Source organism: Amborella trichopoda, chromosome 10 (genome assembly GCF_054954075.1).
Source record: "Amborella trichopoda isolate Santa Cruz 75 chromosome 10, AtrichopodaSantaCruz75HAP2 v2.0, whole genome shotgun sequence".
Lineage (NCBI taxonomy): Eukaryota > Viridiplantae > Streptophyta > Magnoliopsida > Amborellales > Amborellaceae > Amborella > Amborella trichopoda.
Genome location: NC_142345.1, coordinates 15,387,752 through 15,404,004, shown reverse-complemented (window position 1 = coordinate 15,404,004; position 16,253 = coordinate 15,387,752). Strand labels below are relative to the sequence as shown.

Below are 16,253 nucleotides of genomic sequence, written 5' to 3'. Positions count from 1 at the left end.
AAAAACTTTAAAATCTTAAAAAATAACAGTCCAAAAATACGTTACAAAATACACTATTTCAAAAACTTGAAATCTATTTTTTCTCATGTCCATACATCATGAGGTCGAGATGACCAATTAGAGGTGAAATTTTTGAAGTGCACCCTAATTTGATTGTTTAGAGCCACGCACTCATATAAACTATTTCCTTCAGAAAAATTGGGGGAAACACGAGACCTAAAATTAACATATCTCACGGTTCTATTTATCCTGCCTAGTAATTTAAATATGGCACTTGGTTAACAAAAGAATAAATATTTGTGGTTCGCAGCAATTGAGCTGCTAACCTCTGAATTTACATCACAATTCTGTGTCCTTTTTTCCCGACACCTTTTCAGTTAAAAACTTCACATTTTTTACAGTCCCACCGCCTCCTTGACTCTCGCATAGGTTTCCCCATGATACATCAACCATCGAAACTCCAGTCCTGATTCTTCTCAAACTGTAGCACACACCCAGAAACTCCACAAGTAAGACTCTCACACATTCTACATATCAAAAACCACCCCCAAACCCTAACTCCAACCATAAAGAGGAGGTGCCATGGTGACTTCTCTAAGCACTTTATCTATGCCTTTGAACAGCAAAACATCAACTTGTTATGGTGTCCTTGCTCAGCTAGTGGGTAGAACTCGAAGCAAATGCTTTATATGGCAGAGGTGCCGCGAAACTTAAGCTCGCCTCCCAATGGAAAGGCTATTTTTCTTCTTTCAGTGAATTGAGGCGCCTCAGTCGCTGGTCTAGTTCAGCCATGACTGCTGGCTCTTGTTTCTTCCTCTGTTTAGTGATGGCATTGGTTGTCATTGAACCAATTTTGTCAAAAGCAACCTGCAAATGAAAACAACCCTCCATTTCTTTATTTGGCGCCATCACCATTTTTTGCCTCAATTCTAATTTTCTTTGGGTAATAAACGTATCATATTTTTATATACAAATGGATAAGGAAATTTTCTAATTTGGGGATGGGCGTGGAAGGGACGAGAAGGGTGAAGTTCTGAGACCATATTCAATTCATTAAATACCAGAAAAGAAGAGAAGGAGAAGTATGTCGTGCACCAACGGAGTATTCGCACTTGGGCAAACCAATGGACATTCAAGGGCCATTAATGATGACAAAAGGTCGAGATTAATCTCCACTTTCCATCGTTGGAGAACGGAAGAGATGCTTTTTTTGTATAAATATATTTTACATATATATATATATATATATATATATATATATATATATAATTTATTATTACACTCAACAATTTTGGGCACCAATATACATTTATTTTGTATATAGAGCATTTTTTTAGTAAAGGTATTTTTTGTTCATTTGGAGGGGTGTGACATCATCCATAGACATAGACACACTAGTGACATTTAATGATCCATGTGGGTGATATCATACCCCAAGTAGATGATATCACACCCCTCCTAATAACCAAAAATACCCTTATAAAAAAACCTCTCCATGTACAAAACAACGGTATATCACACTCCTCCTAATAACCAAAAATACCTTTATAAAAAAACCTCTCCATGTACGGTATATAAGTATCCAAAATTATTGAGTAGATAAATTACTGAGTGTGAGAACCCTAACATAACAAAGAGGTCACAAAGAGGTCACAATTACTTAAAACCATCCGATATACAATTTAATAGCTCCGGTGTCTCATAAAGTTCGAGAAAATTTCTTTTGCAGTTTAAGCATGGTCAATAGGAATAATGCAATCATCTAATTTCACGTTCAATGGTCAAAATCAATTGTAACCACCTTGTACCAAAGATAAGTGTTCTCATATTGTATAATTTTCTCTCTATATATATAGAAAATTTTAAGTATCGACTACATCGAAAAAAGGCAACAAAATGTGAGAATTGTGACAATACACTTACCGTCAACAGCTCATCGGGATCAAAAAGATGATGGGTGGCACTCTGCAAGATGCTGATCACATCACCAATCTGATGTGTCACTAATAACTGCTCTTCCTTCATCTGTAGTCAGTTTTACACATTCTTAATGTTGATGAAAATAGACTTGGGAGATCTCAAATGTTAAAGAATCAGAGAAGTAAATCATATTCCAGTGGATTATGTAATGCAGATTGATGCAAAGAAATAATAACACCATAAAAATAAAAGGAAAAGGTTGAGAGAATATACCTTCTCTCAAGTTCTGCAAGGGAATTCGAATTCACCCCAAGGTTATCTCCACGAGACTAAATTTTATTAACTCATCTACTTTTTTTTTTTTTTTACAATGAAAGGAAATTTCCCTTTAAATAGACTAAAAAATAAAATAAACATTAATAAAAAAAACTCTCTCTACACTTTTCCTATTTTCTCTTCTTCCCTATTTTCTCTCTTAAAATCACGTGCTAAAGTTTCCCTATCTTCTCTCTCTTTAATTCACGTGCCAAAAATTAGGCTCCTTTCTATCCCACGTTTTGCCCAAATTTCTCCCCAACTTTGATTATTGTTGATAAGGATAAACTCTCTCTAAACTTAACCTTATCTTATTTATATTCTTAAACTAACCCCTAATTTAACGTTATCTATTTATATTCCAAATTAACTAACCCAAATCCATAAATATCAACTCACACACAAACTCAATGCCCACAAATATCCCTGCGCACCTCCGCTCATATTCCTGAAGAGATAAACTAAAGAATAATAAAAAATTAAAATAACCTTAATATTATTTGCATCACTATGGAAAAGCAGAATCCATTGGGGTCATGACGATCAGATGAAAGAACAGTGACTATGAAGAGACATGCCCCCAAGGGCGGGTTCCCGTTTCCCATCATCCACTATCTCATAGGTGGTCATGACCCTGAAGGACATTGGTTTTCGCAGTCCAATATATAACAGCAGTTATCTTTGGGATAAAGTGCCATTTTTTTTCTAGGTAAAAGCTTATATGATAATGTTTTCAAAGTAACTTCAAAATTAATAGCAAAGCATAATAAAGGATGGATTCTCTAGTCCGGTCACCTTGAATATCGCCAGCGCTACACGAAAAAGCACCTTTGCACCTTCATTGAATAGGACATCCCATACCCGCATGGTTGTCTGAAATTCAAGTCATTGATCAGATACCATCGATTATCAAAGTCATCAACTGTTGCCAGTATTAAGATATATTCAAATAAATGAGAAGAAGTATTGGATCATTTCCATTTGTTTCTCCTTTGAATGTGGAAGACAAGAAAAAATATAGCCCTTTTATTTTGAACAACTGAATAATGTGTTGGAAAGTGCCAGCAAAACTTTTTTCATGCAAGCTGTGACAACTGAATATGGCAGAGGACAAAAGTTATGACAACAGTTATTTAGCAATTTTGCATATTTTTTCAAAATTCAAAGCATAAGAGACTCTGGCATCCAATTTCAAGTAATAGCGCACAATCACATGAAAAGTAAATGTTGAGCCTCTGGAAGGGGCATCTAACCATTTCCCATAAAACTAGAAGCCCCTCAACATTAACTTTCCAACAAATAAATTTAACATATGGGCTTCTTTCCTCAAATAAATTCCATTGTTGTAACATGTTGCTGAATAAGAGAATATTTCTTTTCAGAGCATTACTCATTACGATGAAAACTTCAAGCAAAAGAAAGTAAGTTCCTATGATTTCCAGATCTGATTTTAAATTCTTCATTTTCATTCCGATAACTAAATTTTATTTCGATTTTGTTTCCTCATTTGTTAATTAACTTCCATTTTAGAATTCATGAAATGAAACACACCTCAGATGGCAAGCTTTTTGAGAAGAGACAAAGGAACCACTCAGTTGCTACAAGGGACACATCAAAGTCCATGCTCTCCAAATGAGAAGCAATCCTGAATACTTTCACATCAGTCGCTTACAAAATGTGAATGAGGAAAGGAAAATAAGGAACCAATAATCAAAGAGTCATAAAAGCAAGTCAAGAAACAAACCAAAATTTTCATTTTTTGATAATTAAACCCAAGAAAATTACTCACCTTGGACATTTCTTAGCAAGAAGATCCTTGAACACTCTTTGCTCAACATGGCACCCAGATAAGTTGTCGGTATAGCAATCATTCACCAAAACATTCTCCAAGAGCACGGCAAGCATCCAAAAGGCGTCTTCCTCAGTTTTCATAACGAGTAGAAGCAATGCCGCAACATAATTTAAACCCTAAGTCATACATATCCATCATCCAAGTACTCACACCACAGAATATTTTAAAACACAAAATGGTCTCTCTCTCTCTCTCTCTCTCTCTCTCTCCATCCAAAAAGTGTAGCTTCTTCATTTTTTTGGATTGAACAATCTGCCACAAATTGAAGAACTACCTAAAATGGAATTATTCAAGCAAAAACAAGCAACTCACTTGACAGTATCCGACATCAGAATCTCGGAAAGAGTAAGCAACAAGGACTCGTCTTAAAGATGCATGACCCTCAGGCGTGTCTAGCCAAGGATGACCAGGGAAAGTACGGGGTAAATCCTACATGGCAATCAAGTCAAATGTTTATGAATAAGAAAAAGAGAAAAAGGAAAGTAAATGGCACTGACCGCTAAAATGTTTGCAACTACTAATATACGAAGGGAAACAAAGAAATAAGCTATGATGTAATTTAAATATAAAAAATTCTACACAATTCGGAGAAAATCTTTGTAAGCAAACTGCGGTTTTATAGAAGTTTGAAGTTGTCCTAATGTCAACCCAAATAGTAAGTTGGTCAATGGATATGATGTATTGAGGGCTTGGGTGAATTAGAAGCTCTATACCATCTGAAGAATATCTTGTAAGTGAACTGCATTATACAGATGTTTTAAGTGATGAGTAAGGAAAAAAAGGACACAAACAACTTATTGATAATTAACTATGGAGTATGGATTAGATCATTAACAGGAAATTCTAACCTAGAAAATCATCCTAAACTAGAGTATAGAATGAATAAGCATTATAGACGAGCTTTTAAAACGTACAGAGGTGTAATTCCTTGGGATTCAAAGCTCTACATTCTAGGATTTCAGGGTTGAATCACCCAACCTCACACACAGACACAAATGCATGCGTACACACACAACATGCACACGCACATACACACACTCACAAGTATGGGCACATCAAACATTGGGTCTTTGGGTCTACTATCAGCGGTTTCTTTTGTGATCTTCATTGGACAATCCACATGCAAGTTTTCCAACTCAGGTTCTATTGGTTGAATCATTGACATTCATATTAAAGGTTGTCTGATTTCCAAATGGTGAAAATCTCTAAGTTTCTTGATTGGATAGCGGTGATTTTACTTGCTCTTACTCCTAAATAACTACTGCAGTTTCAAAGATCCAGGATCATTTCAACAGAACCTGACTTCTTGATACAGAACGACTCAACAGCACCTCATATATGTTTTATGACCAGAGCAACTATATGATTTTCTTACATAAATTAATCAAGAAATAAATATATATTTATTGGAAAAACAGAACATCAATGTGTGAAACCCCAAAGGAAAAAGCTTATCCTGATATAATTACTAATATGACAAGACCTACGATAGACAAATCCACCAGCAAGAAGGAAACATCAAAGGAAACTGGATAATGAAGAGAAAGCAGCTATTGACTATTGACCAAGAACAGAATGCATGAAAAGGAGCAAAAAGCAAACACGAGACCCCTTCACCACATTCCCTGGAACCAGGCCCCCCAACCCAAAAGATAAGAAGTACTCCCTATTCTCATCTCTTCTTTGTACGACAACAACTCGTAACTATATTCCTTGATGACCAGAAACTCACATGAATGATGAATCACACGCGCTCTCTCTCTCTCTCTCTCTCCAACCACAAAATAACATCTCTCTCTTACTCAAAAAAAAAAAACACACAGATAATAAATCCTATAGAGAAGACCTTTCCATATCCAATAAATTCCTAAAGACCATTTGGAAGATAAAGAACCTCACAAACTCACAAGCACAATAAGGGAAAAACAAAGGAAAAGAAATGAAGAAAAATAGATAGATTAGGAATAGGTTGATGACTCTGAATTTTTCATTTTTTCTTATAAGCATTTTTTTATTCATATATCTGGAATTTCCATGCCTGACATCAAGAAGACCCAATTTCTCAGACCACGTATAGATCCCATGACAAACTAATATCTAGAATTAAATGTGGAATCTGCCTATGCCCAAGAAATCTGATGAACCCATTCCAAAAGAGGGCCCAAGCTCATATAAATCCCATGATTAAAAAAAGAAAAGAAAAGAAAGGAAAGGCACCAATCATATGACAAATCAAATTAGATCTAGAATGAGATGTGGAGTCTGCCAAAGCCCGAAAGACCTGATGAACTCATTTCAAAAGTGGGCTCAAGATCATACAAATCCCATGACTAGAAAAAGAAAAGAAAATGGACCAACAAAAGTATGTTCTACATCTTCTCCAATAGTTCAGGTGAAATCCGCTTGGAGACCTCAATTACCAAAACATAAGCTCGATCCCAAAATAATAAGAATCTAACACAATGGGGTTTAGCATATGTGCATGATTGAATAATCCAAAACACTCGAACAAAAACATGTCAAATGATCAAAGAGAAATTAAGACAGAAAACTAAATAGTTTAATTTTAAAGGAAGACATGAATGAAAACAAAACAATATTGCATAAAATCCAATGAGAATTAATGGGGTGAACCATGCGAAATTCCATCAAATGTACCATAGAATATGTTTAAAAAAGTGAAAACAGCGTTAATTGAAAATTAAGGACAACACAGACCATGCAAAAAAAAAAAACTCAAATTACATAAATCCTATTAGAAATAATGAGATGAAAAAAGCAACAAAAAACACCACAAAATCCAAATTACCATGGCATCCAATGAGGAATAATCAGTTTTATCAAAACAGTGAAATTCAACATACCATAAAAATTCCAAAAACAAACAATGCAGTTAATCAAAACACCACCAGAACCAAAATAAATACCAAAAAACCCAATAAAAAACAATGGATTTCATCAAAAGCACATAATGGGGCTCATCAAGCCACCCCAAAAACAAATAAACCGCCCTAAATCCAACAAAAAAAATAGGGGTTGACCAAACTCACATGATCAATCTGTCTAGTTGCAGGTGTGACCTTTCCCTCTACTGCTTTGATAAGATCATCATAATAACTCTCAGGAACAGTTGACCTCTTCTTAGCTGCTCCAGAAACTGAAAGCCAAACCTTTGGCCTAAGAACAGGGGGAATCCCCTTTCTTATAAGCCTATTCAATGCTAAAGTATTAGCAAGAACAGAGATCTTCAGGTTTGATACTGCAACTTCTGATATAGAAGAAATCTTGGGCTGTAAATACCAGTTAGCCCCTTTGCTGGCCTCAAGCTCCCACCATGCCTTTCCTTGCTGCCTCACTCTCTCTCTGACCTCGTTCAAGACATTGACATCATCCACATTGCCTTCAACGGTGAAGCCATAGAGATCTGTGAATTTCACTGTAATGTTGGTTTTTCTATGAATTGGTTTGGGTTTCAGGTATGGGTCACGGGTGTCCCATATTATGGGGACCTCCCGTTGGGTTTGAGCTCCACCATACATTTTCCGGCCTCTGTGTTGAGGTGCTAGAGAGAGAGAGGGAGGATAAGAGGGTGGGTTTTGTGAGTTTTCATTATTGGTAGAGAGAGAAAGCTAATGGAAAACTTGGCCTGAGAAAGAAATGGATTTCCTTGGGACATAGAGAGAGAGGGTGGATTTGTTTATGGGGGGTGGAACAAGAGACTCAAAAAAACACAGTGTAATGAATGATGGGTGATGATTGCAGAGAGAGAGGATGCGAATGATTTACAGAAAGATAGAGGATGGCAATGACCTCACACAGACCAGACACCTTAATATTCGGATCTGACGGATATACCCCCCTCGCTGTCCATAAATTACAACACTGGGTACAACATTCGGATATGTTGCGATATTGGGTTTACTTGACTTTCTCTAATCTTACGTTGGGAAAATTACAAAAACTTCTCAAAATCATAATATTTATACAACTTTTCCCAACCAGTTTATTTTAACAATTTTTACTTCAAATTTAACTTTCTTAACAAATACCCCGAAGTTAAAAAAAAGATAAAATAAAAACTAAAATACCCTCGATAATGCATGCAGTCCAGCACAAAATAGAAAGCATGCGATCCAGCACAAAATGGGGGCGGTTTGGGATTTTGTTTATGAAAGCTTGCGGTCCAACACAAAATAAGGGCAGTTCGATACTTTGGGCATGCGGTCCGACACAAAATGGGGTTGGCCTGGTACTTTGGGCTTATGGAAAGCATACGGTTCGACACAAGCAATCCAGCACTTTGGCATGCAACTTGACACTAAATGGAGGCGGTCTTGCACTATAGGCATTTTCGTCGGACTTTATTTACTTTGGGGTATTTACTAGGTTGAATTTGGGGTAAAAATTACTTTAAAATAACTTAATTGGGGGTAGATTGTCTAGAAAGCATCACTTAGGGGGGTTTTTTGTAATTTTCTCATCTTCTTTTGCAATTTTACATAGGGACAAGTTTTCATTAGTTTCTATTAAAGTGTTCTCTGCTTCAAACAATCCAATTAAGGTGCACCTTAAAATTTTATCATAATATGTAATTTTGTTGAAAAAAATTCTTAATATTATCTTAATATTTATTTTTATACCTAATTAGAAAATTTTAAAATCCAAAAGTAGTTAAAATCAAGTAGATCTATAAATATATGAAAATCTTGAAAATGGATGATCTAAATAATGTATTGCAAGATGCATTATTTTCGGGACTCCAAAAGTTTTTTTTTCCATATTCATACATCTCAATGTCAAGATGATCGATTAGAGGGTCTTTTCAACATTAAAACAATAGTTCCGATAGATTTTTGAGATGCATCTGTGATTCTACATTTTAAGGTTGCAACCTTATTAAAACTTTTCCCTAATCTTATATATATTAAAGGTAAATTGTCTCTTTGTATATATATAGATTTAAACTTTAAAAATAAGGACAATTGATTCACGTGGGCTGGACCGTATTTCTACAATATGCAATCCCAAGGTATAAAGCATCCATCTTAAAGATGGATGCAAATAAGTCGTCCATATAAAAAAATTGAAACTAATGGTCCATATGTTTTCTTAATAGAATTATTATTTTTAATTTTCAAAATTTCATTATTTTTTCATATTCATGATCTCCATGTTAAAGATTACATGTCCTTAAAAATTAAGTCCAAAAATCCATCTCAAAAAGATATTTTTAAGTGGTGATTCATTTCTACATGGACTCATAGAAACCCTATCCTAGAAATAAAGCATTGTAAAATAATCTAGTTTTTAAGATGGATTTTTGGACTTAATTTTTAAGGATATGTAATCTCTAACATGGAGATCATGAATATAAATAAATAAATAAATTTTAAAATTTTAAAATAGTAATTCTATTAAAAAAACATTTGGACCGTTAGTTTCAATTATTTTTAGATGGGTCATCTATTTGCATCCATCTTAAAGATGGATGCTTTATACCTTAGGACCGCATATTGTAGAAATGCGGTCCAGCCCGCACGAAAGTTTTTTCCATATTAAAATGAATGGTCAAGATTATCGAGTTTATCGACTTGCCAATTTTAGATCCAAAATCTTTATCTAAAGGATGGTGTTTTTATGAGTCAGTCGACTCATATTGTACAGTAATGTGGGCCCCTCATTATACCGTCATAACAATGGATTTTTAATCCAAAGTTTTAAAGATTTATAATCTAGAATAAGATAATCATGAATATGGAAAAAAAAAAATTTATATTTAAAATATGATTTTTTTCAGATTTATGATCAACTTGGCTTAGATGATGAATCCCTAAAATTTTAAATAAAAAATCCTTTTTTAAGGTGAATTTTAGAATGGGGCCGCACAAATGCATATGAGTCGGCTGACCCATAGCAACCCCATCCTCCATAAAAATGGAATGGAGTAATTTCAGGTGGCATAATGGGCAAATAGGGGAGGGAACTATTGATTAGGATAAGGGAACATAGGGAAGGTTATATGAGAAAGTCCTAGTGAGTGAAAGAGCAATTTCATAAGAGGAACTGAGTGTACTAAAATAATGAGGGGACAAGTGAAAGCAGACCCGTTCTTAAAGGAAGGGTGTTTTCAAATCACGTGGCACACCGTTTGCCGTGTCTGAAAGGGCTCGGATGGCACTAGTGTATCACGAACGAGTTCACATGTGCGCTATGTGTACAGAAAGTCTTCGAGGAATGGTTCCAGTCTTAAATCCCAAATCCTAAAATAGCTTTATTTATTTATTTGAAAAATTATCATTAATATAATTATATTCTAAAAAAGATGAATAAAAAACTCCAACTTCTCAAAACTTCACCCACACTCTTTTTTCTATTTTCGTAAAATTTTGGACAAGACTATCCTTTACGGTAGTCTTTGTACCGTAAATCAATAATCATTACAGTATTGTTAATACTGTAACAACTGAACATATTATTATGGTATTTTTAGTACCGCAATAGTTTTAAAAAAGGTCACGGTACTTACCGTAATAAGAGAACAAATCATTACGGTATTTTTAAAATTTCATTACGGCAATCGCATTGCTGTAATTCTTTGGCGTATAAACCCTAACAGAAACCCCCATTCCCCCATTTTACGGCTCTACCGTATTTATTCGAAGAAGTACGTTCATCATTCAGCCATGGAAGGATAGTGGTTAAGGTTGTACGGTCTTCATTCTTCATTTAAAGCTCAATATCTCGCTCCCTCATCACCTATTTGAGGTAAGAAATAATTGTTGGATTTATAAATTAGGATGTATATTTATTTTAGAGATCAAAATTTGGGTTTTTTTATGACTTTATGATCAAGAAAAGTTTAATATTTGATTTGAAACTTAAATAAAATTTGTGATGCATCTTCTTATAGTTGATTTGAAACTAAAAGTTTAATATTGTTAAAGTTTGTTCAAGTTGTATGATGCATCTTCAAGGTTGTTCAAACTAAAAGTTGCATCTTTTTTATTTTTGTATCTTTTTTTATTCTTGGCTTATTTTGATATAGTTGTTTATTTCTTTGATTTGAAACTAAAATAAAAGTTGTGTTATGCATCTTCTGATATTTGATTTGAAATTAAATGTTGTTCAAGTTTGTGTGACAGTATGTTATATTTTGGAAGAAAAATGAGTTCATTATCTTATTTGGTAAATCTTCCCCGCATTTTGTGCAACCTAAACTAGCATATGTCAATCACAAGCTTGTGTTATGGCATCTTCTGATATTTGATTTGAAACTAAATATTGTTCAAGCTTGTGTGACGGTATGCTATATTTTGGATGAAAAATGACTTCATTATCTTATTTGGTAATCCTTCCTTCCCTGCATTTTGTACAACCTAAACTAGCATATGTCAATCACAAGCATGTGTTATGACATCTTCTGATATTTGATTTGAAGTAAATATTGTTAAAGCTTGTATGAAGGTATGTTGTATTTTGGATGAAAAATGAATTCATTATCTTATTTGGTAATCCTTCCCTGCATTTTGTGCAACCTAAACTAGCATATGTTAATCACAAGCTTGTGTTATGGCATCTTCTGATATTTGATTTGAAACTAAATATTGTTCAAGCTTGTGTGATGATATGCTATATTTTGAATGAAAAATGAGTTCCTTATCTTATTTGGTAATCCTTCCCTGCATTTTGCGTAACCTAAACTAGCATATGTCAATCACAAGCTTGTTCAAGCTTGTGTTATGGAATCTTCTGATATTTGATTTGAAAGTAAATATTGTTGAAGCTTGTGTAAAGGTATGTTATATTTTGGATAAAAAATGAGTTCATTATCTTATTTGGTAATCCTTCCCTACATTTTGTGCAACCTAGCATATGTCAGAAGATGTCATAATGTTGTCAATGAACATTGTCCATATTGCTGAGGATATGAAATATGTAAGTTGTAGATATTAACCACTAATGCATCTTGCTGGTCATCTTTGAATGATTTGTGTCCTTTTGCTAGTGATATCAATTTATCATAAGAATGAGTAGTTATACAAAGTTTATTTTAAGAATGAGTAATTATATCAAGTTATCATAAGAATGATGTGTCTTCCTCTTATGAATGTGATAAATATACACCAAGTTCGGCATGTTTTAAGTAGAATTGGTATAAATGTACACCAAGTTAGGCATTTTTTCACTAGAATTAACATCACATGTCATGCATTCAACTTTTATGCCATGCTTTCTTTGATGGCATGAGTTCTTATTTGGAATGGAGTGTAAGTTGTCGCTATAGTGGTTTTAAATATAGGTACCAAATTCATGGCTTTTTTATTTATGATGCCTTTTTTATGTATGATAGCTTTTTGAACAGTGATCACGACAGAAGATGCACCCTTTCCTGGAGGTCCTGATATTCTTACATTGCTCACTAGACAAAGAGAACATACATCACAGAAGATTTAAAAAGGAGATGTATGTACAAGTATTTAAAATTATATTCTTTGTCTATCATGTTACTTAATCAATATATTTATTTTAGTATATGAAATGACAAATTCTATTTCAGGATTGGGAAAATACCCTCAGGATTGATGAGAAGCCCAACGCAACTTCTTTATGGCCGTTAACAAACAACGATCAAATCTGGTCAGGAAATCAAGATTGTATCATCTGACAATAGTATCGATGGGTCAGCATGATTGCGGCACATTATCTACAATTATCGAAAGGTGGTGCGTAGAGACGAACACGGGGCACTTCAATGTAGACATCGAAGAGATGATGTCTAGACTTAAAGATACATGGAAAATTCGTCTCTTAAAGGCGACTGATGTAGCTGTAACTGTGAAGAGAGTAGAGAACTACGATTATAATATAGTCCGTATAATAAGACAACTGCCACCTGGTCGTAGTCATTCCATTATCTGACTGACATGGGTGAGGAATATGTTTAAGCGGCTACCATAGAATTCTAACCGCACCATTCTTCTACGATACACCCGTGCCTACCTCTTATATCTAGTCGGGTGCACAATATTTGTGGATTCCACAGATGGTACGTTCCTACCATCTATTTACAATTTTTTGAGGATATCGACGTAGCTGGTCACTATACATGGGGTGCAACTGCGTTAGCGTTTTTGTTTCGAGCCTTGTCTAACGTTGTTCATCATCAACACCTAAGTAGATCAGCCACTCTTTTGCAGGTAATGGTAGTATATTAATGTTTTGATACTTTTTTTAAGGTTCGATAGATATTTGTTGTTGTGATTCTAATTTTTTTATACATGTAATATAGTGTTGGGTGTACGAGCATTTCAAATTGTTGTGCCCAATTCCAAAAGAAATAAGGGCAAGGCAACCTAAATCCCTCAAGTGGAGCCTTCTTAAAGAATGAGATAACACTCGCAACTTTAGTATCGTGGCGACAAGAGCTTGATAACACGCAGATAAATGATGTTAGTATAGTATAGTTATATTTTGTTTTGTTTATTTATAATTTAATTAATTTTAGGTGCATGTTATTTATATTAAAATTTGTCCTAATTTTGTCATAGGTCATATGGACCACATATGATGATTATCCTACATCAGAGATGAAATTGCAGAGGACAGAGATTATGGGATTCGTGTTCTTCAGATTGCTTTGTGTCGTACATACCTCATATGTGGATACATCTGCAAGTGGTATATGCCAGATCTTGTGCTGCGGCAATTTGGACTTCACCAAGGGCTACCGGTAGACCCCTTGCAGTGGGAGAGGAGGGAGCAAAGGGGGAAGATGTTTGACAATTGAGGAGATGAGCTTAGAGATGAAATAGACATGTGGATGAACCACATTAACTATATTTGCCAGGCAGATGAAGATATGTTCAATGGGAAGCCGACAGGAGAATACATCGAGTGGAACAAGCTAAGGACTAGGCCCCTGATCCATAATCCATTTAGAAAACGTCCCTTCAAATACGCACCTCGAGGTTATAATGATGAAGATAGAATGGTAATTATTTATTTTTCATATTTCATATGACTTGATGCAATTTAGAAGTCTTCTTCAATCTAATTATATATTTTATATGACTTGATGCAGCCTAGGGACATCAGCCAAGCAATTGAATTTGTACGTGAGGGATACAATTCAAGGAATGGGGACCTAATTGGGGACGGATTAGAGGTGCTTAAAATGTATAACTCAGAAGTTGCAGGGGAAGAAGTATCTTGAGAAATAGAGTTTGATGATGAGATGGATGACAACGTGATAGTATGGCATTCTTCTCGACCAAATGAGGGGCCCAATAATACACAACCCATCCCCATATCGATTCAACCAGAGGAGCCCAGATGGCAGTTGCGTCATCGTGTTGCAAGACGGGAGGAGAGCAGCTCACAGCAGCAGAGCAGCTATAATACAGAGTTGCAATTATCACAATGGGCTGAGAAGCTGCCAGTACGATGAAAGTGTTCATGATGTGTACTTGTCTGATGCATGGTTGTAAATAATCCAGTAGTGCTTAAACTGTGTAAAGAGGCCATTAGTGCCTATACTGTTTTATGTACATGGTTGGATGCATGGTTGAGAATATACATTTGTATGTGAATTGGTTTGTATGTGAATTGCTTTGTATATGAATATTGGGTACATCACATGCATGACATTCTAAAGTCATCAAGGTTTGCCATCTTATTGTTTGTAGTTGGAGCAACTCATAAATTTAGAAACGAAAATATTTTTTGACCAGCTGAGAGTGAAAATACACTAAGTTTGTAGTTGGAGCAACTCATATGTGAAAATATTAGGTAAATCACATGCAACTCATAAATTAGAGATGGAAAATAAATATCAATAAAGTTTAAAAAAATAATAAAATCTTATGACGGTCTTTTTAAGACCGTAATGCATGTGAAGAGTATTACTATATTAATATTGTGATTATCTTAATATACGTTATGGTCTTTTTAATACCGTAATGAAGCTTAAAAGCATTACGGTGCTAACAATACCATATTGCTCATTATGGTATTGTTAACACTGTAATGATCTTAATAACAATTACAATCTTAAAAAGATCGTAATGGTCAAAAAGTCCACTGGCAATATAGTGAACTTTTAACCATTGTTGTCTTTTTAAGACCGTAATGAAGCTTAAAAACATTACGGTACTAACAATACCATAATGCTCATTATGGTATTGGTAATACCGTATTGATCTTAATAACCATTATGGTCTTAAAAAGACCGTAATGGTCAAAAGTCTACTGGAAAGACCATCACGGTATTTTTAAGACCATAATGAAGTTTAAAATCATTATGGTACTAACAATACTGTAATGACCATTACAGTATTGTAATTACCGTAATGATCTTAATAAACAATACGGTCTTAAAAAGACCGTAATGGTCAAAAGTCCACTGGAAATCCAGTGGACTTTTGACCATTACAGCCTTTTGAAGATCATAATGAAGCTTAAAAGCATTACTATACAAACAATACCGTAATGCTCATTACGGTATTGTTAGTACCGTAATGCTTCTAATGTACATTAAGAAGACCGTAATGATACTTTTTTTCCTTTTTTTTGAAACTTTATATTGTGATTTTGACCTTTTTCATTCATATATTGGATCTCACCAAAAGAAAAAAACCTAATTAATAAAGAGCAGGTGCTAGTATTGCAGATTGATGCTTATCAGTTAAAAGACCCAAAGTGACAAAGCTGTGTGGTTCATTTACCATTTCTTGACCTATACGTTGTTCATTTATCATCTTGAAATGGCAGAATCACTTGCTTGATATTTGACATATACGTGGTTCATTTACCATTTCTTTTTCTTTTTGTTAGACTTCCATAACTGAAGATCAATTAGGTAAGGGTGCGGTTATGGCTAAGGCCCTAAACATTAAAAGTAAGCCGCACCTTCAAATTGGATAGCTTAAAGGTTTAGATAGAATGAGACCATTAATTATATAGATAGAATGAGACCATCTGATGTGAAATTGGATAGCTTCATATCAATAATATATAAGTAGGCACTGACCTCTTTACAAAATGACATATCAAAAAAATATCAATTGGCACTAATGACCTATTTACATCAAAAAAACATCAAGTGGCGCTAATGGCTTATTTATATACTTAATTTACATGTCTTCCAGTTATGGCCCACCACCCCGCA

The 16,253-nt window shown here is 34.6% G+C and overlaps 1 protein-coding gene across 1 annotated transcript; it reads right to left on the bottom strand.

The window, feature by feature from the left end:
• Positions 1-274: 274 nt before the first annotated feature.
• LOC18438810 (Ypt/Rab-GAP domain of gyp1p superfamily protein) lies at positions 275-7,891 on the bottom strand. The gene is made up of 7 exons (XM_006848986.4): positions 7,138-7,891; positions 4,400-4,516; positions 4,025-4,203; positions 3,787-3,880; positions 3,031-3,108; positions 1,924-2,025; positions 275-867 (listed from the first exon to the last, which is right to left on the bottom strand). Exons 1-7 carry the CDS (start codon positions 7,624-7,626, stop codon positions 736-738), a joined length of 1,191 nt encoding a protein of 396 aa, XP_006849049.1. The 5' UTR covers positions 7,627-7,891; the 3' UTR covers positions 275-735.
• Positions 7,892-16,253: the final 8,362 nt, after the last annotated feature.